General features: G+C 39.5%; 1 protein-coding gene across 1 annotated transcript; it reads left to right on the top strand.

The window, feature by feature from the left end:
* Positions 1–3,104: 3,104 nt before the first annotated feature.
* Positions 3,105–11,316, top strand: asb1 (ankyrin repeat and SOCS box containing 1). Its single transcript, XM_053329013.1, has 5 exons — positions 3,105–3,360; positions 4,604–4,742; positions 6,123–6,425; positions 7,836–8,215; positions 10,417–11,316. The coding sequence occupies exons 1-5, from the start codon at positions 3,264–3,266 to the stop codon at positions 10,545–10,547; spliced, it is 1,050 nt and encodes a 349-aa protein (XP_053184988.1). The 5' UTR covers positions 3,105–3,263; the 3' UTR covers positions 10,548–11,316.
* Positions 11,317–19,873: the final 8,557 nt, after the last annotated feature.

The following is a 19,873-nucleotide window of genomic DNA, read 5'->3' as shown; positions in this document are numbered from 1 at the left end:
TATCTTATTAAAACTAATAACTACTAATTTAACAAAAAAAGGGGGAGTTTGACAGCTGTTACATGTCAAAATGGGTAAAATGTGACCCAAACAATTATTTAATGGCAATTAAATTAGAGTTATGGATCACAGTTGTGTTACAGTATGAACAAAATGATAAATGGTTTGTGATTTTGACAAGCTTGTGTAAAGTCATTGTGTAATCTCCTCTGGCTGAGTCACACTCTCTTGTTTTATGTTGAAGCCTGACAGAAAAGAAACATTTAATATTCTTTTCAAAACCCTCAAGTAACATTAGGAGCAACTTTTCTCTGGCAAACCACAAAACAGCTGCAACACACGCACACAAAACACATTAGAAAGCCCATTTTAACTGCTATTAAGCAAGATTTTGGACAGAGCATTCATGATGCAAGTCAGAGATTTAGCTAAAAGGCCTCCTTTGCAGAAGGCGTGAACACCTGCTTCCAGCAAAGGACGCCGGCCTCTGTCTCAACAGGTGGATTAAAAAAACAAAAACGACTACAGCAGAGTGCACGGAAAGGAGGGCTCCATTGTCCATCTACATTTGAAGAATTGACTTAAAAACATGGCTGCCTCTTTACTATTTAACAAAAAAAAAGAGTTTAATTTTGTCCTTTGAGTTTCACAATGCTGCTAATGAGTGACTTCACCTTTCACTTTCACTTTCTATGGTCTGCAGTAACCCACTAATCCTCTAATCTTGAACCTGACTTTAATCTTGACATTTAAACTCCACTTTGTCTGGATATAATGCAGGTTGGAGCGGTCCGATAACCTCTCTCTCCCCTCACTCTCTTTCACTCTCTCTCAAATCTGCAGCATGGCCGTGACTTGGAGACAGATTTTACTTAAGAGTGACTGCCAATAGCTTTTTTGGCTTTTTTTTTTTTTTTTTTTTTTTAATGATGCATGTTCACTGTTTAATGTCTGTCATTAATTCTCTTTTTTCTCAGCAGGTCTGTTTTGTGTGTGTGTGTCTGTGTGTGTGTCCTTGTGGACTCTTTTAATCTCTCGCAGCATGACCGGATTAATTAAATCATCATCATTAAATTATATTGCTACATTCATTGGACTGAATTGTCTTTTTCCAACTCTTATTGGGTCTGGATCTGGCTGTATGCTTACTGTCATTTTGAGTCATACTGCAGACCTTAAAAACATGTTTTTCGAGTCACTGCTGTGCTTTATTCTTCTCTATTTATTAATTGAAGTGGCATCTGTTGTATTGACACACTGAATCTCCTTTTCCACCATGAAATAATCCTCATGTCCACAGAGCTTAAAGGCTGTAAGCAACCTGTCCACTTATAGCACATACACACTGCACTGTTGACCTGTCCGTTTATTTTTAGAGCACCAGCGAGGCTCAGGGTGTCATGGTTCATCTGTCATCAGGCAGCATGCATGCCTCTGGTGTGTGTTACACACCCGAATATTACTGGCCGCAGATAAGACACAAAGACGCTTGACACAACATTTTTAGATATTGGTTTTTGTGTTTATCCGGAGAGCCTGCGCCGCTGCCAGCAGATAAACAGAATGTCTTCTCTCGGAGTAAACATGGCTCCGCAGTATAAAGTCCAAATGTCTTTTTCTTTGGATCACAAGTCTCTTTTCACTGCTCTCTGACCTTTTATAATGACAATCCAGAATGTGGCCTCAACATTTCCACAAATAAACATAAGACTCTTTATAGTGGGGACATTTTGGACAGTTTTGAGTACAACTTGCTCCAATTTTATATAATATTCCCACACCAGAATCATGTCTAGGTTTATCAGTTTTCCACTTATAATGACCTATATTCTCCTACTGTATGTTATTATTACATAGCTACCACAATATTCTATTAAGGATTATCCAGAAGGACACTGAAATCTATATTTTTCTGGGGAATTTGGGTGTTGCAGCAGTCTAGAGGTAATTGCACTGTGCATTTGAAAAAATAGAAAATAACATGTTGGGTATTTTATAGGCTGATTCCAACATTTTTAGACACAATATATTTGAATGGGAATTATTTCAGGATAATAAATAAAAGGTACAGAAATTCCCTCTGGACTCCATTTGAGCCATGAATACTGATCATGATGATGATGATGATGATGATGATACAGAGACTGTGACAATGATGAGCAATGATATGTGTGGAATACTGATGTCTTGGGTAGTTACAGTTCATATTTTCTTACCTGTATGTTTCTGTTTCTGTAGCATTTTGTACATCATGAACTTTTCTTATGTACCTCTGTCTTTATCTCTGTACTCTGTGCTCCTCATTGCCTTACTTTTATCTCCCTTATTTGGTTTTATTTGCTCTGTAAAGCACTTTGTAACATTGTTAAGCAAAGTGCTATATAAATAAAGTTTATTATTATTATTATTTCTTGCTATTTTTATGCTTGCTACAGCACAAATTGCCAACTTTGGAACATAATAAACTTTAAATTGTGGAGACTGTTTGAAACATGTAGACCTTCATGGTCAGGAAAGACAAATTACACAATTCCACAATAAAAAAATGAAAATAAGGTAATCATTAAAAAATATCTAAGTTTTGTGACTGTTCTACATTTTCTTAAGGAGCTACTTTGGCTAAAGCTTAGTTTTACACAGTATTTTATCATAAGAAAACATTTACTTTTAACAATTAAGACTATCTTTGGCAAAAACTGTTTTATTATAATTATTATTGTTGATATTAATGGTTTATTTGCACATTTGTAAAATAAAAGGCAGATAAAAATAGTTAATTAAAAATAAAACGTGCAAATGAGATAGAAACCCACTATGGGCTTATCTTAAAAACCTCACCTTTAAGAGATAAAACACAATAACAACGCAAAGTAGAATATCAGGCCTTATTTTAAGTCATTATTTAGCTTGTTTGTTTGTTTTGCACTCATTTCTCATTTTTATAATATGTTAAAATGGTTTGTAGTCATAGAGGAAGTCGTGTTTCCTTCATTGCTGCCACAGACTTCACTGTGTCTCTTGTTATAAAAGCGACATTTCCCCTTTAAATGGGTCCAGCTGAGCAGAGCCAGGAAGTAACGCAGTGGGCTGAGCAGACACCGTCATCCACACTGTCAACTTTGTTTATTTTGATGCCTCCTGTCTGATTCAGATCGTCGTGGTGTCGGGGAGTCAGTGTCTGTGGCAACTCCACCGCTTTTAAAATCAAAGCACTTATAGTTTGAGGGTTGGTTTTTTTTTGGAGGGTGTGACATTTCAGGAGCATGGCCGAGGGTCCAGAGGCTGATGTTGACGACCCGCCTGGTAACAGTGTCCCACCGCTCATCACTGTTTCTGATCTGCCCAGTGCCACTGCTGCAGGTAACCATGTCTGAATCAGCTGTGTGCAACGATGATTCATCAGTCCTGCTCAGCAGCCTTTATCCTGCAAGACCAGTCCCTGAATGTGTGTGTGTGTGTGTGTGTGTGTGTGTGTGTGTGTGTGTGTAAGAGAGAGAGAGAGAGGGTGGGGGAGAGGGGGCATAAAACTCAAATCCAGACAGCCGTCCATCACAAATATTACAGATGTGTTGATTAGGGATGATTCCTGCGTAATAAGGTGTGGCCTGTAGCTTCATGACAACATCTGTGGCTTCATTATTACAGATGTTTACCCCTGCTAATGGATTTGATCAACATAATGACCATAAATAAGAGCTGTTTAAATAGATACGACTACAAGAGAGAGAAATTAGGGCTGCAGCCAATCAATAAGCCGTATATGTCGATTTTTAAAATGGTGATAAACTGTCAGTGAGCATTTCCTAAAGCCAAAATTGCAACATAAAATGTCTTATTTTGGTTTCCCCAACATCCACAACCCAAAGATATTCCATTTATTGTCATTGAGGACTTTAGAAACCAGGAAATATTCATATTTTAAGAAGCTGGAACCAGAGAATTTAGCGTTTTTCTTTAGAAAATGGCTCAAAATGTTTTAAAGCAATTATCGGAATAGCTGACCAACTAATTGTTTAATGGACTAAGTATTGCAGCTCTAATGGATATAATAACAGAACACATACACAATTTAACACAATTGTTTAATTTATAAGTACATTTAGGAAGCTCAATGACATTTAAGAAGCTTGTGTTAAATTTGTGAATAGACTGTGCCAGCCAGGGCTTGAATCACCTCTGTGGTAAGTTTATAGGTGATGGCTTGTACAGTAGTTTTGTATTAAATTGCATAATATTAGACAGGTGGTCTGGTTACTGTGTGCACGTCCTGTCAATCAGTAAATAAATGATGTGTCTTCCCACACTCAGAGGGGACTCTGGCACAGTTATGTAAGAAAATGGTGCAGCAAGAAAAAAAAGTGTGATCCACCAATCCTCCAATGAATTCATAATGGCCTTTTTGGTATTTTGATTATGCAGTCTATTGAAAATCTGATAAGAAGCATTAACTAGGACAGCATGTACAGTGTAAACTCCTTTTTAATGAAGTCAAATTGCTTTCTACAGCAAATTTCCTCTTTTGTTGGCAACAAATCATAAAGTAAGACCACAGAAGACCAAATTTGATAGTTCAGCCTCCTAAATCTGCATGTGTCCTCTTCAGGCCGAAACTTAAAGGAATGGCTGCAGGAGCAGTTCTGTGACAAGCCTCTGGAGCAGGATGACATGCGGCTCCACAATGCGGCCTACGTCGGAGATCTGGACACCCTGAGGAACCTGCTGCAGGAAGACAGCTTCAAACAGTAAGGGAGAGTAAAAATGAGAATATAAAGTAATAAACGGTGAAGCACTTTTGTGAACAAAGTTACAAGGTGCTTTACTGGGGAAAGAATAAAGAAGCATGGTGAAGGGTTAGAGTTGTAAGCAGAGAGTGAACACAGACAGAGAGAGAAAAGGTAGAAAATGTTTCAATGTCTTTGCTGTACATTTTCTTAGATTACTGAATGTGTCCAACAACACAACAAAAAAACAACACAAATATTTTCATACTTAATTAGATTAGTAGCAATAAATGCTAACACACAAAAACAATTCCTGCTGTCCTGCAGAGCTGTCAGCTTTTGTCCAGAGAATGTTCTCCATGTGTGGGTTTGTGGTTTTTGTGCTGTGTGTGTGTGTGTGTGTGTGTGTGTGTGTGCGCGCTGTGTGTGTGTGTGTGTGCGCTGTGTGTGTGTGTGTGTGTGTGTGTGTGTGTCATAGGCTACTTTTGGATTTCAGAAGCAGGACCAGTTAATTGGGGATGGCTTGTCCAATTGGCGACAAAAGCCGTGTCCAGCTGATTTTTGGATCTGTGGATAAGTTCAGGCTTAGGTTAGGGTTAGAGAAGTAGTGGTGATGGTTAGGGTAAGTCTCCAAGAAATGAGTGTAAGCCTATGGAATGTCCCCAAAATTGACCATAGTCTCGTGTGTGTCCGTGAGTGACAGCTTGAGAGAGACAGAAATATGTCCTTAAAAATCTCTACCGCAAAACATTCTTACACTTCATATCAGAGGCCATATGCTGGGTGTTCTCTTCATCACCTTACAGGATCAGTGGGTGCTTCTGGACTATAAATCAGTGGCCAGAGCAGAAATCATGCTCACAAACTCTTCACACTGGAGTTATGTTGCATGCTGTTTCCATAGAAATACTGGTAGAGTGAGTCTGGAGCAACCCATGAGAGACACACAAAGGACCACCTCACAGTGGTCATCTTACATGTAACCCCAATCCCGCAGTGGTTGTATGCGGCAGTCATACTTACTCCCAGTGTCCACACCCAGCAAACCCATTATTACTGGCTTAAACCAGTTCATCTCCACTCCACATGGTTTACAACATGCTGTTATTTCAATAAAATAGCTTTTACCCTGTTGGGTTTGCTCCGTCCCTGCCAACTTGGCTGAGGCAGTAGTGTTGAAGGCAGTATAATTTAGCAGGTAATTGTGGTAAATATTTAGTTTCTGTTGACCGCACAGTGATGATATTTTTAAGGCTTTGATTAAGATTATTGTTTTTTCAGGCATTTGTGTGGCTACAAATCTTTTTTCCAGTGAAAATGGACTGTACATACATGTAAACATCCTTCAAGCATCGCTAAGTCTTCAACTTATAACCACTCCTTTCTCTCCTTTGGTGTCAGGCGTATCAATGAGAAGTCTGTGTGGTGCTGCGGCTGTCTGCCCTGCACCCCTCTGCGGATTGCAGCCACAGCAGGGCACGCTCCCTGCGTTGCCTATCTGATCGCCCAGGGAGCCGAGGTGGACCTAGTTGATGTAAAAGGCCAAACGGCTCTCTACGTAGCTGTGGTTAACGGTCACCTGGAATGTGTCCGGATCCTCCTTGAAGCCGGAGCTGACCCCAATGGAAGCCGCCACCACCGTAGTACCCCGCTGTACCACGCTGCACGGGTGGGACGGCTGGACGTACTGCAGGAGCTCATTAGGTAAGGTTAGGAGAAGACCAGAATAATACCTGCCTGTGTTGGGCTGGTGATCTGTAGCTGTATAAGCATCATATATGTGTCAGTGTGCACTGAGTGGATAAGAGCTGCAATGATTAGTTGATAAGTGAACTAGTCAACTGATAGAAGATTAAGCAGCAAGAAACCATTTTGATTATTGATTAATTGTCTCAGTCATTTTTCAAGTTTCTGGTTTCAGGGTCTTAAATGTAAGAATTTGATCTTTTCTTTGTCATGTATCACAGTTAACTGAGTATAAAAACAGGCACACTGAAGACATCGCTGTGGGCTTCGAGAAATTGTACATGGCATTTTTTTCCACTATATCTTTCACCAAACTATTATTGAGAAAATAATCAACAGATGAATCGATAATGAAAATAACCATTAGTGGCAGCCACAGTATGAACACAAAAACAAATGTGGTCACATGTAAATGTCAGTAAGTCTTAAAAATCAGATTTTTATAACTTTTTCCTACTCTTTTGTTTGTAAGATATTTGCTGTATATTGTAACAGACTATGATTTGTTTTTCTTTTGGCCATTGACCTATGAGTATTAGCTTTAAAAGGCATATCAGTAATTGAGGATTACATTTCTGCTAATTGAAGTGGAACTGTAATTCTCTCAATGATAAACAAAAAGAAATCTTTGGCAGTGACCTCATTTAGGATCCAAGTGGCCTGAGAGTAGAAGCTCTTTTTTCTGAGCCTCTCGGTGCTGGCCTGCTCTTGTGGATCATGATGGTTTTTATCAATGATTGAATGTTTGGACTGTAATACACCTCTAAGATAAAAAATACTAACTGATGATACTGGAGGGTAAAAGGTTGGTATGAGATCAAGCCTGTCTAGTTTTTCTTGTTTCCATCTGCCTCTCTGTCTCCTCCCACACATCTTCAGCTTCCACACTTTTTTAGTTTAGAGAAATTTTTATTTTATGTCAATGCAGTTTGTTTTGATTGAGGGGTCAGCATTTTGGTTTACTGCTAGATGTGTGTGGTAATGTTTTCCACTGCTTCAGGCTGCAGTTTAAAAAAAAAGAAGCTTCTTTTATCTTTTTGCAAAAAACAAATCTTTCCAGTCTCATCAGTCAGCAACAGCTGCCCACATGGGACAGTAAACAAAAACAATCTGAAAAGACAGTAATACTAAAAACTGTCATGAGCATATCATCTTGAATTATATTTTTATATGAGCTTACCACATTTTTCTAAATCACAATTTATAGACTCCGGATTTTTTGTTGCACACTGTGTCATCATCCTTAAAATGCCCTCTGATGTATTATTACACTAAGATAATTTTTTCTGCTATCAACCTCTACAATTTCCTTTAATGTCTCCATAATTAAAATAAAGTTTAATGGTAACTGTGGTTGCCTCTGTCCAGGTTCAAAGCTGATGTTGACATGGACCACCAGCTGGGTCCCCGGCTCCTCTTAAGTGCCCGCACTCTCAACACATTAGTGGTGTGTCCTCTCTACATCAGTGCTGCCTATCACCACCTCCACTGCTTTCGGGTGCTGCTCCAGGCTGGTGCTCAGCCTGACTTCAACTACACGGGACCAGTTTGCCACGAAGCTCTGACCCGCGGCCTGGCCTCCTGCCTGCTGGATGCAGTTCTGCGACATGGATGTGAGGTGGGATTCATCCGCCTGCTGCTGGACCACGGGGCTAACCCGGCCCTCGTGCCCTGGGAATCAGAGCTTGAGGCTCCTAACCGGAGGAAGGTGGATCCAGAGGCACTCAGGGTCTTCCTGGAGGCGAGGAGTGAGTAAATATACAGGAGGGGAAAAATCTGTGAATGTGTCGATGCCAGTGAGGACTGATATGTTTCTAACCAGTGATTGTTGAAGGAAGGCTTTTATACAGAGCCAGAGGCATTTGGTGGTTATTCAGGAGAAATCCCAGCAGGCACTAGGAAAAATTGTATTGCAGTAAAGAATTCTAAATAGATATGTGCAATCTTTTTAAATATAGAGTAGTAAAAAGTTTGAGCATGGGAGGCACTGTAGACAAGTTACCTTGTTTTTCAATGTAATTGGTTGGTCCCTATGAGTCCTGGTGTCTAAATTCTGGGTGTAAATTTATTCAGTGGACTGAAAAAAGTAGTGTCCATGTTTTGGACTTTCTGCCATGTGTTGCATTTTATAGATGTTTTCAAACACACAGAATGCAATGTTAAAATCTAAAGTGCCACCTCTTAAACTCCCATCCTCCTAGTATTGATGGAAGGTTTAAGCACTGACCTGCACTACTCCAGTCCAATGCTGAAAAAGTCTGGGCAGACATGTCATTGGGGTTGTCAGGTGGGCTCCTACTGTCACCAACGTTTTGCTTACTGGGTGATGACTCCACAATGTCTACAGTATGCTTAGTTGTGCATTCTGGTGTCCCATAACCACCCCTGCATCTACCTCTCTGGTTTATTCGGGAGACCAGCTGGAATCTTTCCTCTTCAACCAGAGCCACTGGCTACAGCGCTCTGCCTCCACTGATGTTTCCTTCATGGCCTGGGTTAGGGCTTGTCCACTGATCCCCAGGTCCCTCATTAATCTTATAGTTGATGTCACCACGAAGCCCCATAGCCAACTTGTACAAGGCAGATGTTTGCTTTCCAGCCCTGCTGTTCTTCCTCCAATGAAGGCTTGCTATGTTGCAGTTTCTTTCGTTTGAAGGCTTCCTGCAAAGCGTCCTCCCGAAGGACTGTGAGCGCCACAAAGTAGACAGTGTGCTGAGAGTTGACCTACCCCTTCCTGAATAAAGGCAATTGGAGTAACTGGGTTGGTTCTTGTGGGCATCGTTGGTTGTCCTCCTGCTTTCCAGAGTTGCTGCTAGGCACTTGAGTACCTGGAGTGATTTTGTCTCCAGGTATACCAACATTAGGAGAAGCTCACTTTACAGCTGGTGAAGATGTGTCAAAGTGAAGCTGGTGTTAATTGCAGGGGGCATGATGGATCTTCGCCCATTCATTAAGATTTTCAGAGGTAGGAAGGACGTCGTATTTTGTTTGAATGAGGAAACTTATCCTGCTTGACTCCATCTTCCACACGTCCTTCCAGCTGATCTCCCATTTTTCTACATTCTCCCATCTCATCTGTTGGCTCTGTTTAGCTTGCAACACAGCCTTGGCACTCCTTCTGTCGGCGGACTTCGGCCATGATCAACTTCCGAAGCTCTAGTGCTGCTCTTGTTCCAGCAAGGTTGTTTTCCGCCAAGCCCTAAGCCACTTCTTCCATGTTGGACTTGGCCTACGAGGTCACCATGGTGGAGTGCAGATTTTGCCTACTGTTCTAAGCCATCCATTTCTTTCCTGTTGCCAGGGACGGGATCGGCTCAGCGTCCCTTAATTCTGCCAGGGTTAGGGTTTCTAGCCTCACTGTAGTGCATTTGTGAAACTACAGTTTGCCTTTATACCTGTCAATGATGACAGGTGTATAAAATAGAATAAACAGAGTGTACAGGGAATAGTGAGTGAGTGGTTAGGGTTCACAGTCACACAGATTGCCCACTGGGTCGCTTGAATAGAACAGAGACATTATTGATATTATTAGTAACATTTGTCCTTTTCTTACTATAACAAGTCAAAATATCTCTGTGAAAAAAAGGCCTATGGCACATCTGCAGTAATTGTTCAAAGAAAGACAGCATTGCTTACAGCATTGTTTTTTCCCGTTTATAGTTTGGTTTCAGGGAATTTGTTAATAATAAATCTGTCTCTCAGCTGTTTAAACTTATTATAGAGACATTTAGAATTACACAATCATTATTTCTCATTGTTTTTGACAGCTGAGACTAAAAAAAGCTAAAGATCTGACATGACTCACAGCATAAATGTCAAAGAAATTATTTTTTAAAAGTCCATATTTAATTGAGTGAAATAGTACTGTTCATTTTAACCATCTTCATTTATCTGTAGCTTGTTGTGCTGTTGCAGCTGCTGAGGAGATCTCCCCTTTTTCTCCTTTCAGGAATCCCTCGTAGGCTGACGCACCTGTGTCGGATCAGGATCCGTAGAGCAATGGGCAAAAGCCGTCTAAACAACATACCATCATTACCACTGCCACAACCCATCAAGAACTTCCTGCTTCACGAAAACTGACATGCCCCTCCTCTTCTTCAAAGCTATTCCAACCCAAACCTTAAAAAAACACCATTGTCAATCTCAAAGACAAGCCATAGGATACAGATCCCAGTTCACTAAATGCTTATTATTTTCTAATTATACACAGTTAATAACGTTTTTTTTTCCAAATATTTTGAAGATCACAGATATGTAACACTCTACCTATTACTATAATAATATTGAACTTATCAGAGCAAGCTTAATATGTCCTGACTTGTGGTAACTGTAGGTGTATTGTACATGTTAGTAATCCCCTCACTCTGGCTTAACAAGTGGCAAAATGTGCAGCAGCCAACTCAGTATGTTTAATACTGTAGATCACCTACATTACAAGTGATCAATAATATTAAAAAGAAAAGTGAAAGAATGAAAAGCAAAATCAATTCAAGGTCCTGGATCCTAACTGAAAATTGTGTAGATGGAGAAAAGTTCACATGTTTAATGTCTAATCAGTGATTTATGTGTCTGTGTCATAAAATGATGAGGGAGATATGTAACACGTAAATTTAGCACTGAATAAGCACATTTTACTAAACTTCAGATGACAGTGATATCGGTTTATTTATTATGCAGAAAGCTGCTGTGAGTCTATGGAGTTAATGTCTACTGTGCCTGTGTGCTCCTCAGCTTCTTCTTTTTTTCTCTCTATCTCTCTCTCATACATTTTTACTGTTCAATGCATTATGTCATTGTACTTTGCTTTGTATATCTCTTTATTTGCATACAGTAAATGTGCAATAATCCTATATTCTCTCCTGTGTGTGTGTGTGTGTGTTTTTTTTAAATAACCTACATGGGAGAGCTTCCACACCACCAGAAAGCAGAGAGATTCTTCAAAAGTAAGATCACTTTCCCCATGCTTCCTGTTCTGTTAGCCATCTCCTTGAGTGAACATGAGAGAATTACTCCTTCTCTTTTCTTCACAACCCTTTCCAAGATCTGTTATAGCACAAACATATCCAAACCAGTGTCACGGACCAAAATCTCTGGAGTTTAGTTAAATCCAGCAAGAGAAAATCACCTCTCTGTCAATATAAGGGCAACACAATCCGCAGATGGTGCATGCTTTTGATCCAGTAAGCGTATTATTAGTTAATCAGCTGTTGGGGAAAATCTCCCTCATATACTGTTTATTATGTATCCATTTTTACAGGCTTATACCCAAGATAGGTGTTTAGGTTTCCTGCCACTGGTGTCTAGTGGCCTAGAATTGAATCCCACCAGACAGTTTCCAAAAGTGTGTTTTTACTCTCCGAATATCTAAATGAAACAAAAATAAAAGGCGAGCAGACTGCCTCTCTGTTAATATTTAAGAAGTTTACTATTCAAGCCTGGGATGTTAAGATCAAAACAGTTAAAGATAAGCCATGACAGAAGACAGTTTCCACTCAATGACATAATTTTTAAATCATTATAAATAGTGTTTTTTAATCCAGCTTCTCCCTGTTGTTCCATAACTTGTGATTACTTCTAGAGGAAGTAATAAAATTGAATGCAAGCTCGATACAGCTCTAGATGGGGACATTTGTTTTTGTTATGAAACTGATAAATGGCCCAGGATGTCATAATGGTTGAGAAAACCACATTTTGGTGAAAACCCAACTGGCCCCATGGAAAATGCAGAGCCTGGGAACACCGAATGGAAGCAGCGGGGAGCACAACAGCAGAGGGAGATGAGGGTCCTCTATCCAAAAACTTCCTGGCAAAGGTTTGATTTGCTGTCTAAATAAGCAATGGGTGGAATTAAAGGAGACGTATCATGCTTATTTCAGGTCTATATTTATAATGTGGGGCTCTACTGAAACATCTTCACTACTCAAAACGTCTTATTTATGTTACACTGGTGCTTTATGCAGCCCCTCGGTTCAGCCTCTGTCTGAAACAGGTTGTTTTAGCTCCCGTCTCTTTAGCCCACTCTGTAGTGATCGGCCAGTTTCCGGAAGCTGTGTCTCCACCAAAGGCTTCGTAAACAAACCAGTATAGTAGAATTTAACTTCTGTGACTCGTTCTTTGTTCAAAATGGAAACGTACATGTTAGAGTCTGAGTCTGATCTAGGGTATGCGAGTGGACAATGCAAACAACCCATGGAGCAACCTTAGCAACAAAGGCTACGGCCATTTGTTGGTATGTAGTAACAATAACAATAACAATAATAACATCATAACATTTCTTACATATTCAACTCAAAGTTGGGAACTTTGACCATGTTTATCAAGGATATTCGACAACAGTATAAAAATGACATAAAATGACAAAAAGCAAGATAATATCCCCTTTATTCAAACATGTTTCATGCAGTAGTGTGTATGTGTGTGTGTGTGTGTGTGCGTGTGTGTGTGTGTGTGTGTGTGTGTGTGTGTGAGGATTTAAACAAAAGCTTGTGACTCAGACCAAAATCATTAAGCATTCATTATTCAGGAGACATTTTGTGCTTCTTCAAAAATGATAATCTTGTCAGAGTATAGCAGCCTCTGAAACAACAAAATTAAAATTCACTATCAGAAACTACAAATCAGTGAGACTTAATATAATAAATCCAATTAAATAACAAAAAAAATATTAAAATATCCACCATTAACCTGTCAGGGGTGGACAACACTGTGCATGTGAGTCTAAATAACCCTGTGTGCATGTTTATCATGGCTGAAACTGGTCAACTGTTACCATGAGGTCTCTAGATGGCACTGTCTTCCTTTCAAGCATGGCAGATATCTCTGTATCTCACACCAACCTCTCTTCTTCCCTCACTCTCTTTCCTCACCAGTGTTTCTCTTTTATTCTCATCTTCTGCCTTTGTCTTTCCTCTTTCTTTTTACCCTTTCTTTCCATCTCTCTCCATCAGCCTTTCCTTTTTCCTGAGCTTGCAACAGAAGATTCAGCATCTGTCTTCATCAGCCTCATCCTTTCAGAAGTCATTTAAGCTACTCTTTCATTAACAGACAAACAAGACACAGAATGAGCCCATTTGCACCAGCGCAGAGTGAAACAGAGACAGGACAGTTGGTAAACCACTATCTTCCTGTGGGGAGTTTCCATTGCGAGAGGCTTCTCTTTCAAGTCAAACTTATTTTTTACGTTGCCGTTCATTTAGGAAGGAGCGCTGTCTATCGTGTGTCCATTGTGAATAAATTCAGTTATTAGAGTTATTAGAGAGTGTTTGATGTGAAAGATATAGCTACAAGAAGTAAAACCAACTCTTTAACTTTCACAGTTTCGCTCCTCTTTTGAAGGCTTAATGCTAAAATGTCAGGAAGTTATTTCTTTATTTTTTATTGGTGACTTATTTGTACAAAACAACTTCAAGTCATGATTAGCATTAACAGTATTTTAACACTAAAGAGATTTTCTTTGGTCATGCCTTTGAAAAGAAAGAGAAACAGAGATGGTAAATGGTTTATTTCCTCCAAAAATCACTGGGAGCCTGGAAAAGCTGAATGGTGTTGTTCATTCCACAGTTTATTTGCACCACAAACTGCAATCAAAATCTCAACAGCCTCTTCTAATACCACCACAGTGTTCCGCTTCAACTGGGGACCAGCCTGCAAAGTGATGTTAAAGTGGTGCAGTTCGCGTTTTTTAGGAGGCTGATCTCTTCATGGGGCGACCACAGCTTTTAGACGTGGATTAAAGGTTTTTTCCATGGATCTGGTGTTTTCATATAAAAATCTATCGGTGCGTGCGTACGAGTGTCGTGAATATGTTGGCGGTGTTTGTTTAACAACTAAAGGCGATGTGTGCATGACTGAAAAACTCACCTGTATATTGTTAAGAAGTCCCACCACGTTCACTTTGTATCTACTTTATCAGGCTGCTTGCTTGCTCTCCTGCACTTGCATTACCATTTGGTAATTGCCACGTGCTTTAATTTGAATGATCTCATTCCTCAGGCGCTCCGGATCTCTTAGTTTCCTCCAATGATCACATTACTGCGTGTTTACCGCTGCCACACACACACACACACACGCACACACACAGGTACTCTGAGTCTGACCCAGTGCAATTAGAGCTTGAGGGGTCGAAGCTCCTTTAGTTGCCACACAGCATGAGGAGTGGACTTGGTCTAAACATAAAGCAGCTTGATGTGACTCACATTTGAAAAAAGAAAAAAAAAGAAGAGGAAGAAAAAAAAAAGGAGGGAGATGACATGAAACTGAGTTTGTCGTTAAGGGGTCCAAGAAAAACAGACTCTTTCCGTTTAAGCTCGTGTCAGATCAGTTGAACAGGAAAGCTTGGGTGTGGAGGAATGAGCCTGAAAATATTGATCATTTTTCATTTTTGTGTCATACTGTAACCCTTCACATGTGGATTACAACTGCACGCCCGGAAGCACTTTTCTTCTATTAAGGGCGGTCTTGCTCTATAAACCTCTCAATCAGTGCTCTGGTGCAACACACACAGGGAATTCCTTCATCTTTATTGATATAATTAAGGAGTATATGGTTGGAAATATTGAAAGAATCTTTACTTATAAAAGTGCATTTTAATTAAAAAAAACCCAGAGTGGCTTAATGAGTCTTAATTTGACTGTTTTCCAAAGGAGCTGGTAGTCTTGAAATGTGGCAAGGGCAGGAAGGATGTGAAGTGATTGCTTCTGTAATTACTGTCGCAGTCTGTAACTTGGCTCTTATATACTTAATTAGTTCCCTCTCATTTAAAGGATATTTTGTTATTGCGTGTGTAATACAGCTTGTCTGGTATGGTCTGCCTTTCAATAACAATGAAGCTGTAGAAACTGAGGAGGAAAAACGATTCAACACAGCTGCTGTTGGTGTAAAGTCTTAAAAAAGTGAAATATTGTATTAGATCAATATTATCCATAGCCACTACATTAGCAGTGATGATAGGAAATGAGTAATGGTGTGGAAAAAAAGACTTTGTTTGACTGGCTGGTTTCTCTCTTCTTGACCTTTTACAGTATAATACTTTGCTAATTAGGCATTATATAACATCATCACTTCATTATGATCCAAGCTATGGTCACAGGAGAGAGAGCATGATGAAAAATGTGCTGAATAAACATCAAACCAAGAAGCTTTACAGGTAACGTGAAGCCATGATGTTCAGCTATGATGTGATGATTTTAAAAGTAGTGTATATTTAAGCTCCTACAGTTCATGTCATTTTGAGCCATTGCTGTAAAGATGTTAGTGTTGTTCCTTTGATTGGTTGTCCGGACGTCCACTTTGGTCCAGACTGAAATATCTTAAAAACAGATAAATTTGCATGTAATGTTGTACATTCATGTTCCCCAGAGGATGAGTCATGATGAGTGTTTTTGTGAAAATATGAAGCACCATTGTTTGTTAGGTCATTCCGATACTAATCAAAGCAAGGGTAAGGGTTAGCCTTAGCTGAACTTTGTAATTAGTAAATGTTACCTTTAATGCTAAAACACTAAACCAGGGGTGTCAAACGTACGGCCCGCGTACCAGAACTGGATAACTTTGCAAAGTATGATGCCAGGGTTCAGGAGCAAGTGCAAAATGCTGCTTTAGAGGGTTTTTTCCACCCACAGCAACAACACAGTGAATACATACTGTGGTCATATTTAAACCATCCATATATTCATCAATCAGCAGCTTCTGTGCAAAATAATCTGTAAAAAACTGAGACATAACATTGTTGAAACTGCACTGATGGTTTATTATAGTACAGTTATAGTGCATTTGTTATTTATAGGTTATTATGAGATCAAACTTGAGACCAAATTGGACTATATGTGGCCCTTGAACTTAAATGAGTTTGACATCTCTGCACTAAACTTAGCTGAACATGGTTAACGTTATACCTGTTTAGCATCATGCATCGTCACTGTGAGCATGTTAATATGTTGATGTTAGCATTCAGCTCTGAACCTTTCTGTGCCTATGTGAAGTATCACAGAGCTGCTGGACTGACTAAAGACTAGTCTGGTGAATGTGTTAGAAAAATAAACTGTAAGTTCAATGTTGGGAGTCTTTGTCAGTGAAGAGCCTGAGTCATTCAGGTCATGGATAATATCCAAAAGTACTGAGTCAAGAGAAAATGGATTGTAGGTTCTTGAATATGTTTCTATCTTTTGAATGAGACTTTTTAGTTAGGAATCTTTCTATTCTATCATTGTATCAATCTTCACAGTTTTATTTGAACATATAACATATACACATTTAAATATACAGATGTTATGAACCTGTAGGCATCTAATATAAATGCTGTCCTCCCATGAAAAATCAACTGATTGTTGCTCTGCTGTATGTCAAAACACAAAGCTTAGGAACAAACTTTTTTTGTTTGTTTTTTTGGCTGTGTATCTGTGTTGGTGAGCCTGGGGACCAGTTAATGGCAGCATGACAATGTCCATTACACCAAACTACCCATGTTTAATTACTTCCGCAGGGCCTGGTTGCTCATGGGAAGGATTTTCCGCCACTGAGAAGATCCAGTGGTTAGGAGTCTGAAGGGATGTCTTGGATGGGGAACAAAGCTGTGGAGCTGTCGTGGACGGCAGGGTTAGGGGGACTGTGGTTTGGGGTGGGGGTGGGGGTGGGTGGATTGTGGGGTCCAGTCCTCCTCCTCTTTCTCCTCCTCCTCCTTCTCCATGTCCCCCCCTCACAAAAAGAACCAGGAACCATTGGGCAGCTACCCAAACCACTGGCTGACAACAACATGGGCAAGAAGAGAGGAGAAGAGGAAGAAAGTCATTCAGTGGCCACCACTGTGGGAATGTTGTAAACTGTGCTTTCCTGAGGCCTTGGGAATCCCACACCAGAGCTGGAACCTGCGGGCATGGAAAACGGGGCCTGCCTCCCTCGAGAGAGGAAATGTCAGTTACAGAACAACATCACTTGATAACTTGGCGTGGGGGAACTGGCAGTGACGCACTCTCTTTACTGTAGCATCAGAAGGGCAGAATGATACGATACAAAGTGTAAACATCAAAACACTAACACACGAGGTCTGTTTAGAAATTGAAATGAAGAAGACTGTCTCTAAATCTGTTGCTGCACTGTGCATTTTCAGCTGGAACTCTTTGGAAGAAACTAAAACTGCTGACACTTACAAAAAAACCCCACAAATTCTGGGATTATAATGGACTAACTTACTCCTAATTACTCCTAACATTTATCTTACATCATAAACTGCTAGACTTGATTATCAGCCAGGCAAATTGGGCAGTTTGGTAACTACAGCATTCAAACAAAAGTGATTAGGGCTCTTACATGTAAATGCCGCCCCCCACATTTTTTGCAAGTCAGAGGGGGCCCTGTGTGAAATTGACTACATTTACAGTTTAAGCTGATTATATGGGTCCCATGGTAAATATTCTGTATTCTGTGTATTTTTGCATTTAATAGAACTACCACAAATATTTAGGCTCGAGGCACTAAATGACACATCTGCCATGTGTATTCTACTGTGGGCTCTCCACCTCCAACAGCCTACATTCACAACACATAGATACAAGTAGTGGGAGGAACCGGGCTGTCATAGTCCTTTCTAGCTGCTTCCCACAGTCTTCTCCGATCTCTCCAAGAACTCTGTGTTTTTTTGCATATATTTAGAAGTAGTCTTGAAGCAGTTAAGTGTACAAATGGGGGTAATAAAAAGAAGACACTTTGCACTGTCCCTCATAAAAAATACATACATGGTGTTGTACATTTTCTATGTGATGATTTTAAGTGATAAAAGGTGGCTACAGGCTACAGAAAGAAATTCAAACTCTACTTTTTACACCTGGACAATCACTGTTAAAAGCTGTATTATCAGATCTTCGGTCAATAATAATAACAATAATAATAATAACAATAATGATTTTTATGTAAAGGCACCTTTCAAAGCACTCAATGACACATTACAAGACACACATAAAGTAGCAACAACTGTACAATATAGCATACATTACATACAGCTAACATTAATGTGGAAGTTAGTATACAAGATAAATAAATAAATATGAATGTGACTACATAGCACAATTGTACAATGGATAAACAAGAATGTGATTACTCTGTTCAGAAATGTTTTAAAGTCCAACTGAGATTAAACTGCCTTTTTTTGGCCTACTAGAGTATATATATCTGCTCTGTAAATCACTTGACCATTTAAGCAATACAAACCAACAACTATGAAACAAAAAGGGAGACCAAAGGGCGTTATTTCGATAAAATACAACTCCATCGTCCAACTACACAGCTGGAAACATGGCACAGCAAATCAAATCTTGTATAAAGCGATCACATGGTGTTTCGATCATATAGATAGATGGTCACACTGAGCCTGATAGCATCCTGCTACACAACACAAGAGCGATGGACTCTGAACAACAACACACTTTAGCTTTCCTTCTCTTCTAATTTACACATATCTTCACAAATCTTGTCCTGCAGCCCAGTTGTTGAAGGAACCAGCAAAAAAGCATCGGCTAACGTCAATCAAACAAGCCTCCGATAAGCTCCTCCAGCTGGCTGAGGCACAAAAAAGGAGCATTTCTGATGTTTTTTTCCAAATTCCTATTTTCTTGTATGTTAATAATACAAAAACTATTAACAATACATTTACAGAATGAAAACATGTTGACATTATTTTTAAGTACAAAGATGGATATTTAAATTGATTTCAGTTGTACTTTAAAGACTATGCAGCCTAAGTCATATGCAGCCTTAGCCAGTTTCTTACAAGCACTTGTTTAAAAGTATACAGAGGCCTTTACTCCGCTGGCCTGGAATAAAATCTCTACTGAGTATGTCAGCGCCTCGACTCCCTCCTTTCATCTCATTTCTCCTTTTTCTCTCTCGCCCTCTCATCACCTTCAGAGTTGCTGCCACTAGTTCTTCTTTACCTATATTATCTCATTGTAAAGTACTTCAGACTAGACTGAGCCAAGATATGATGAAGGCTACTACATCATCGTCAATACATTTCTGAATGTTACGAATTGACTTTGATGATTGATGATTGTTTTCTGAAATAGCTGTATGTTAATTTGATAAAAGTAGCAAGCAATGATAATTTTATATAATAGATTGCAGCCCACAATTTACAGCATGGTTCTTCTGATGTTACTATTTAATTTTTTTTGCTGAAGCTGCCACCACTAAGTAAGTAATAATTAAAATAATTAGCAGATAAAATTGATTTATCTGTGTCTGACTTTAAAATGAAAAGCCTCTAGAGAATTTGTTTCTTTTTGTGACTGAGTGATCAATGAATACTTGACAGATCTGAACTATTTGAATCAAAACTTAAAAAAAATCTGTATAAAGTTACAGTATTTGATGGCACACACTGATGCTTTAAAAGAAGGCTGCATAAAGTACAGTAT

This window comes from Scomber japonicus, chromosome 11, assembly GCF_027409825.1.
Source record: "Scomber japonicus isolate fScoJap1 chromosome 11, fScoJap1.pri, whole genome shotgun sequence".
Lineage (NCBI taxonomy): Eukaryota > Metazoa > Chordata > Actinopteri > Scombriformes > Scombridae > Scomber > Scomber japonicus.
This window is presented reverse-complemented; position numbering and strand designations above follow the sequence as displayed.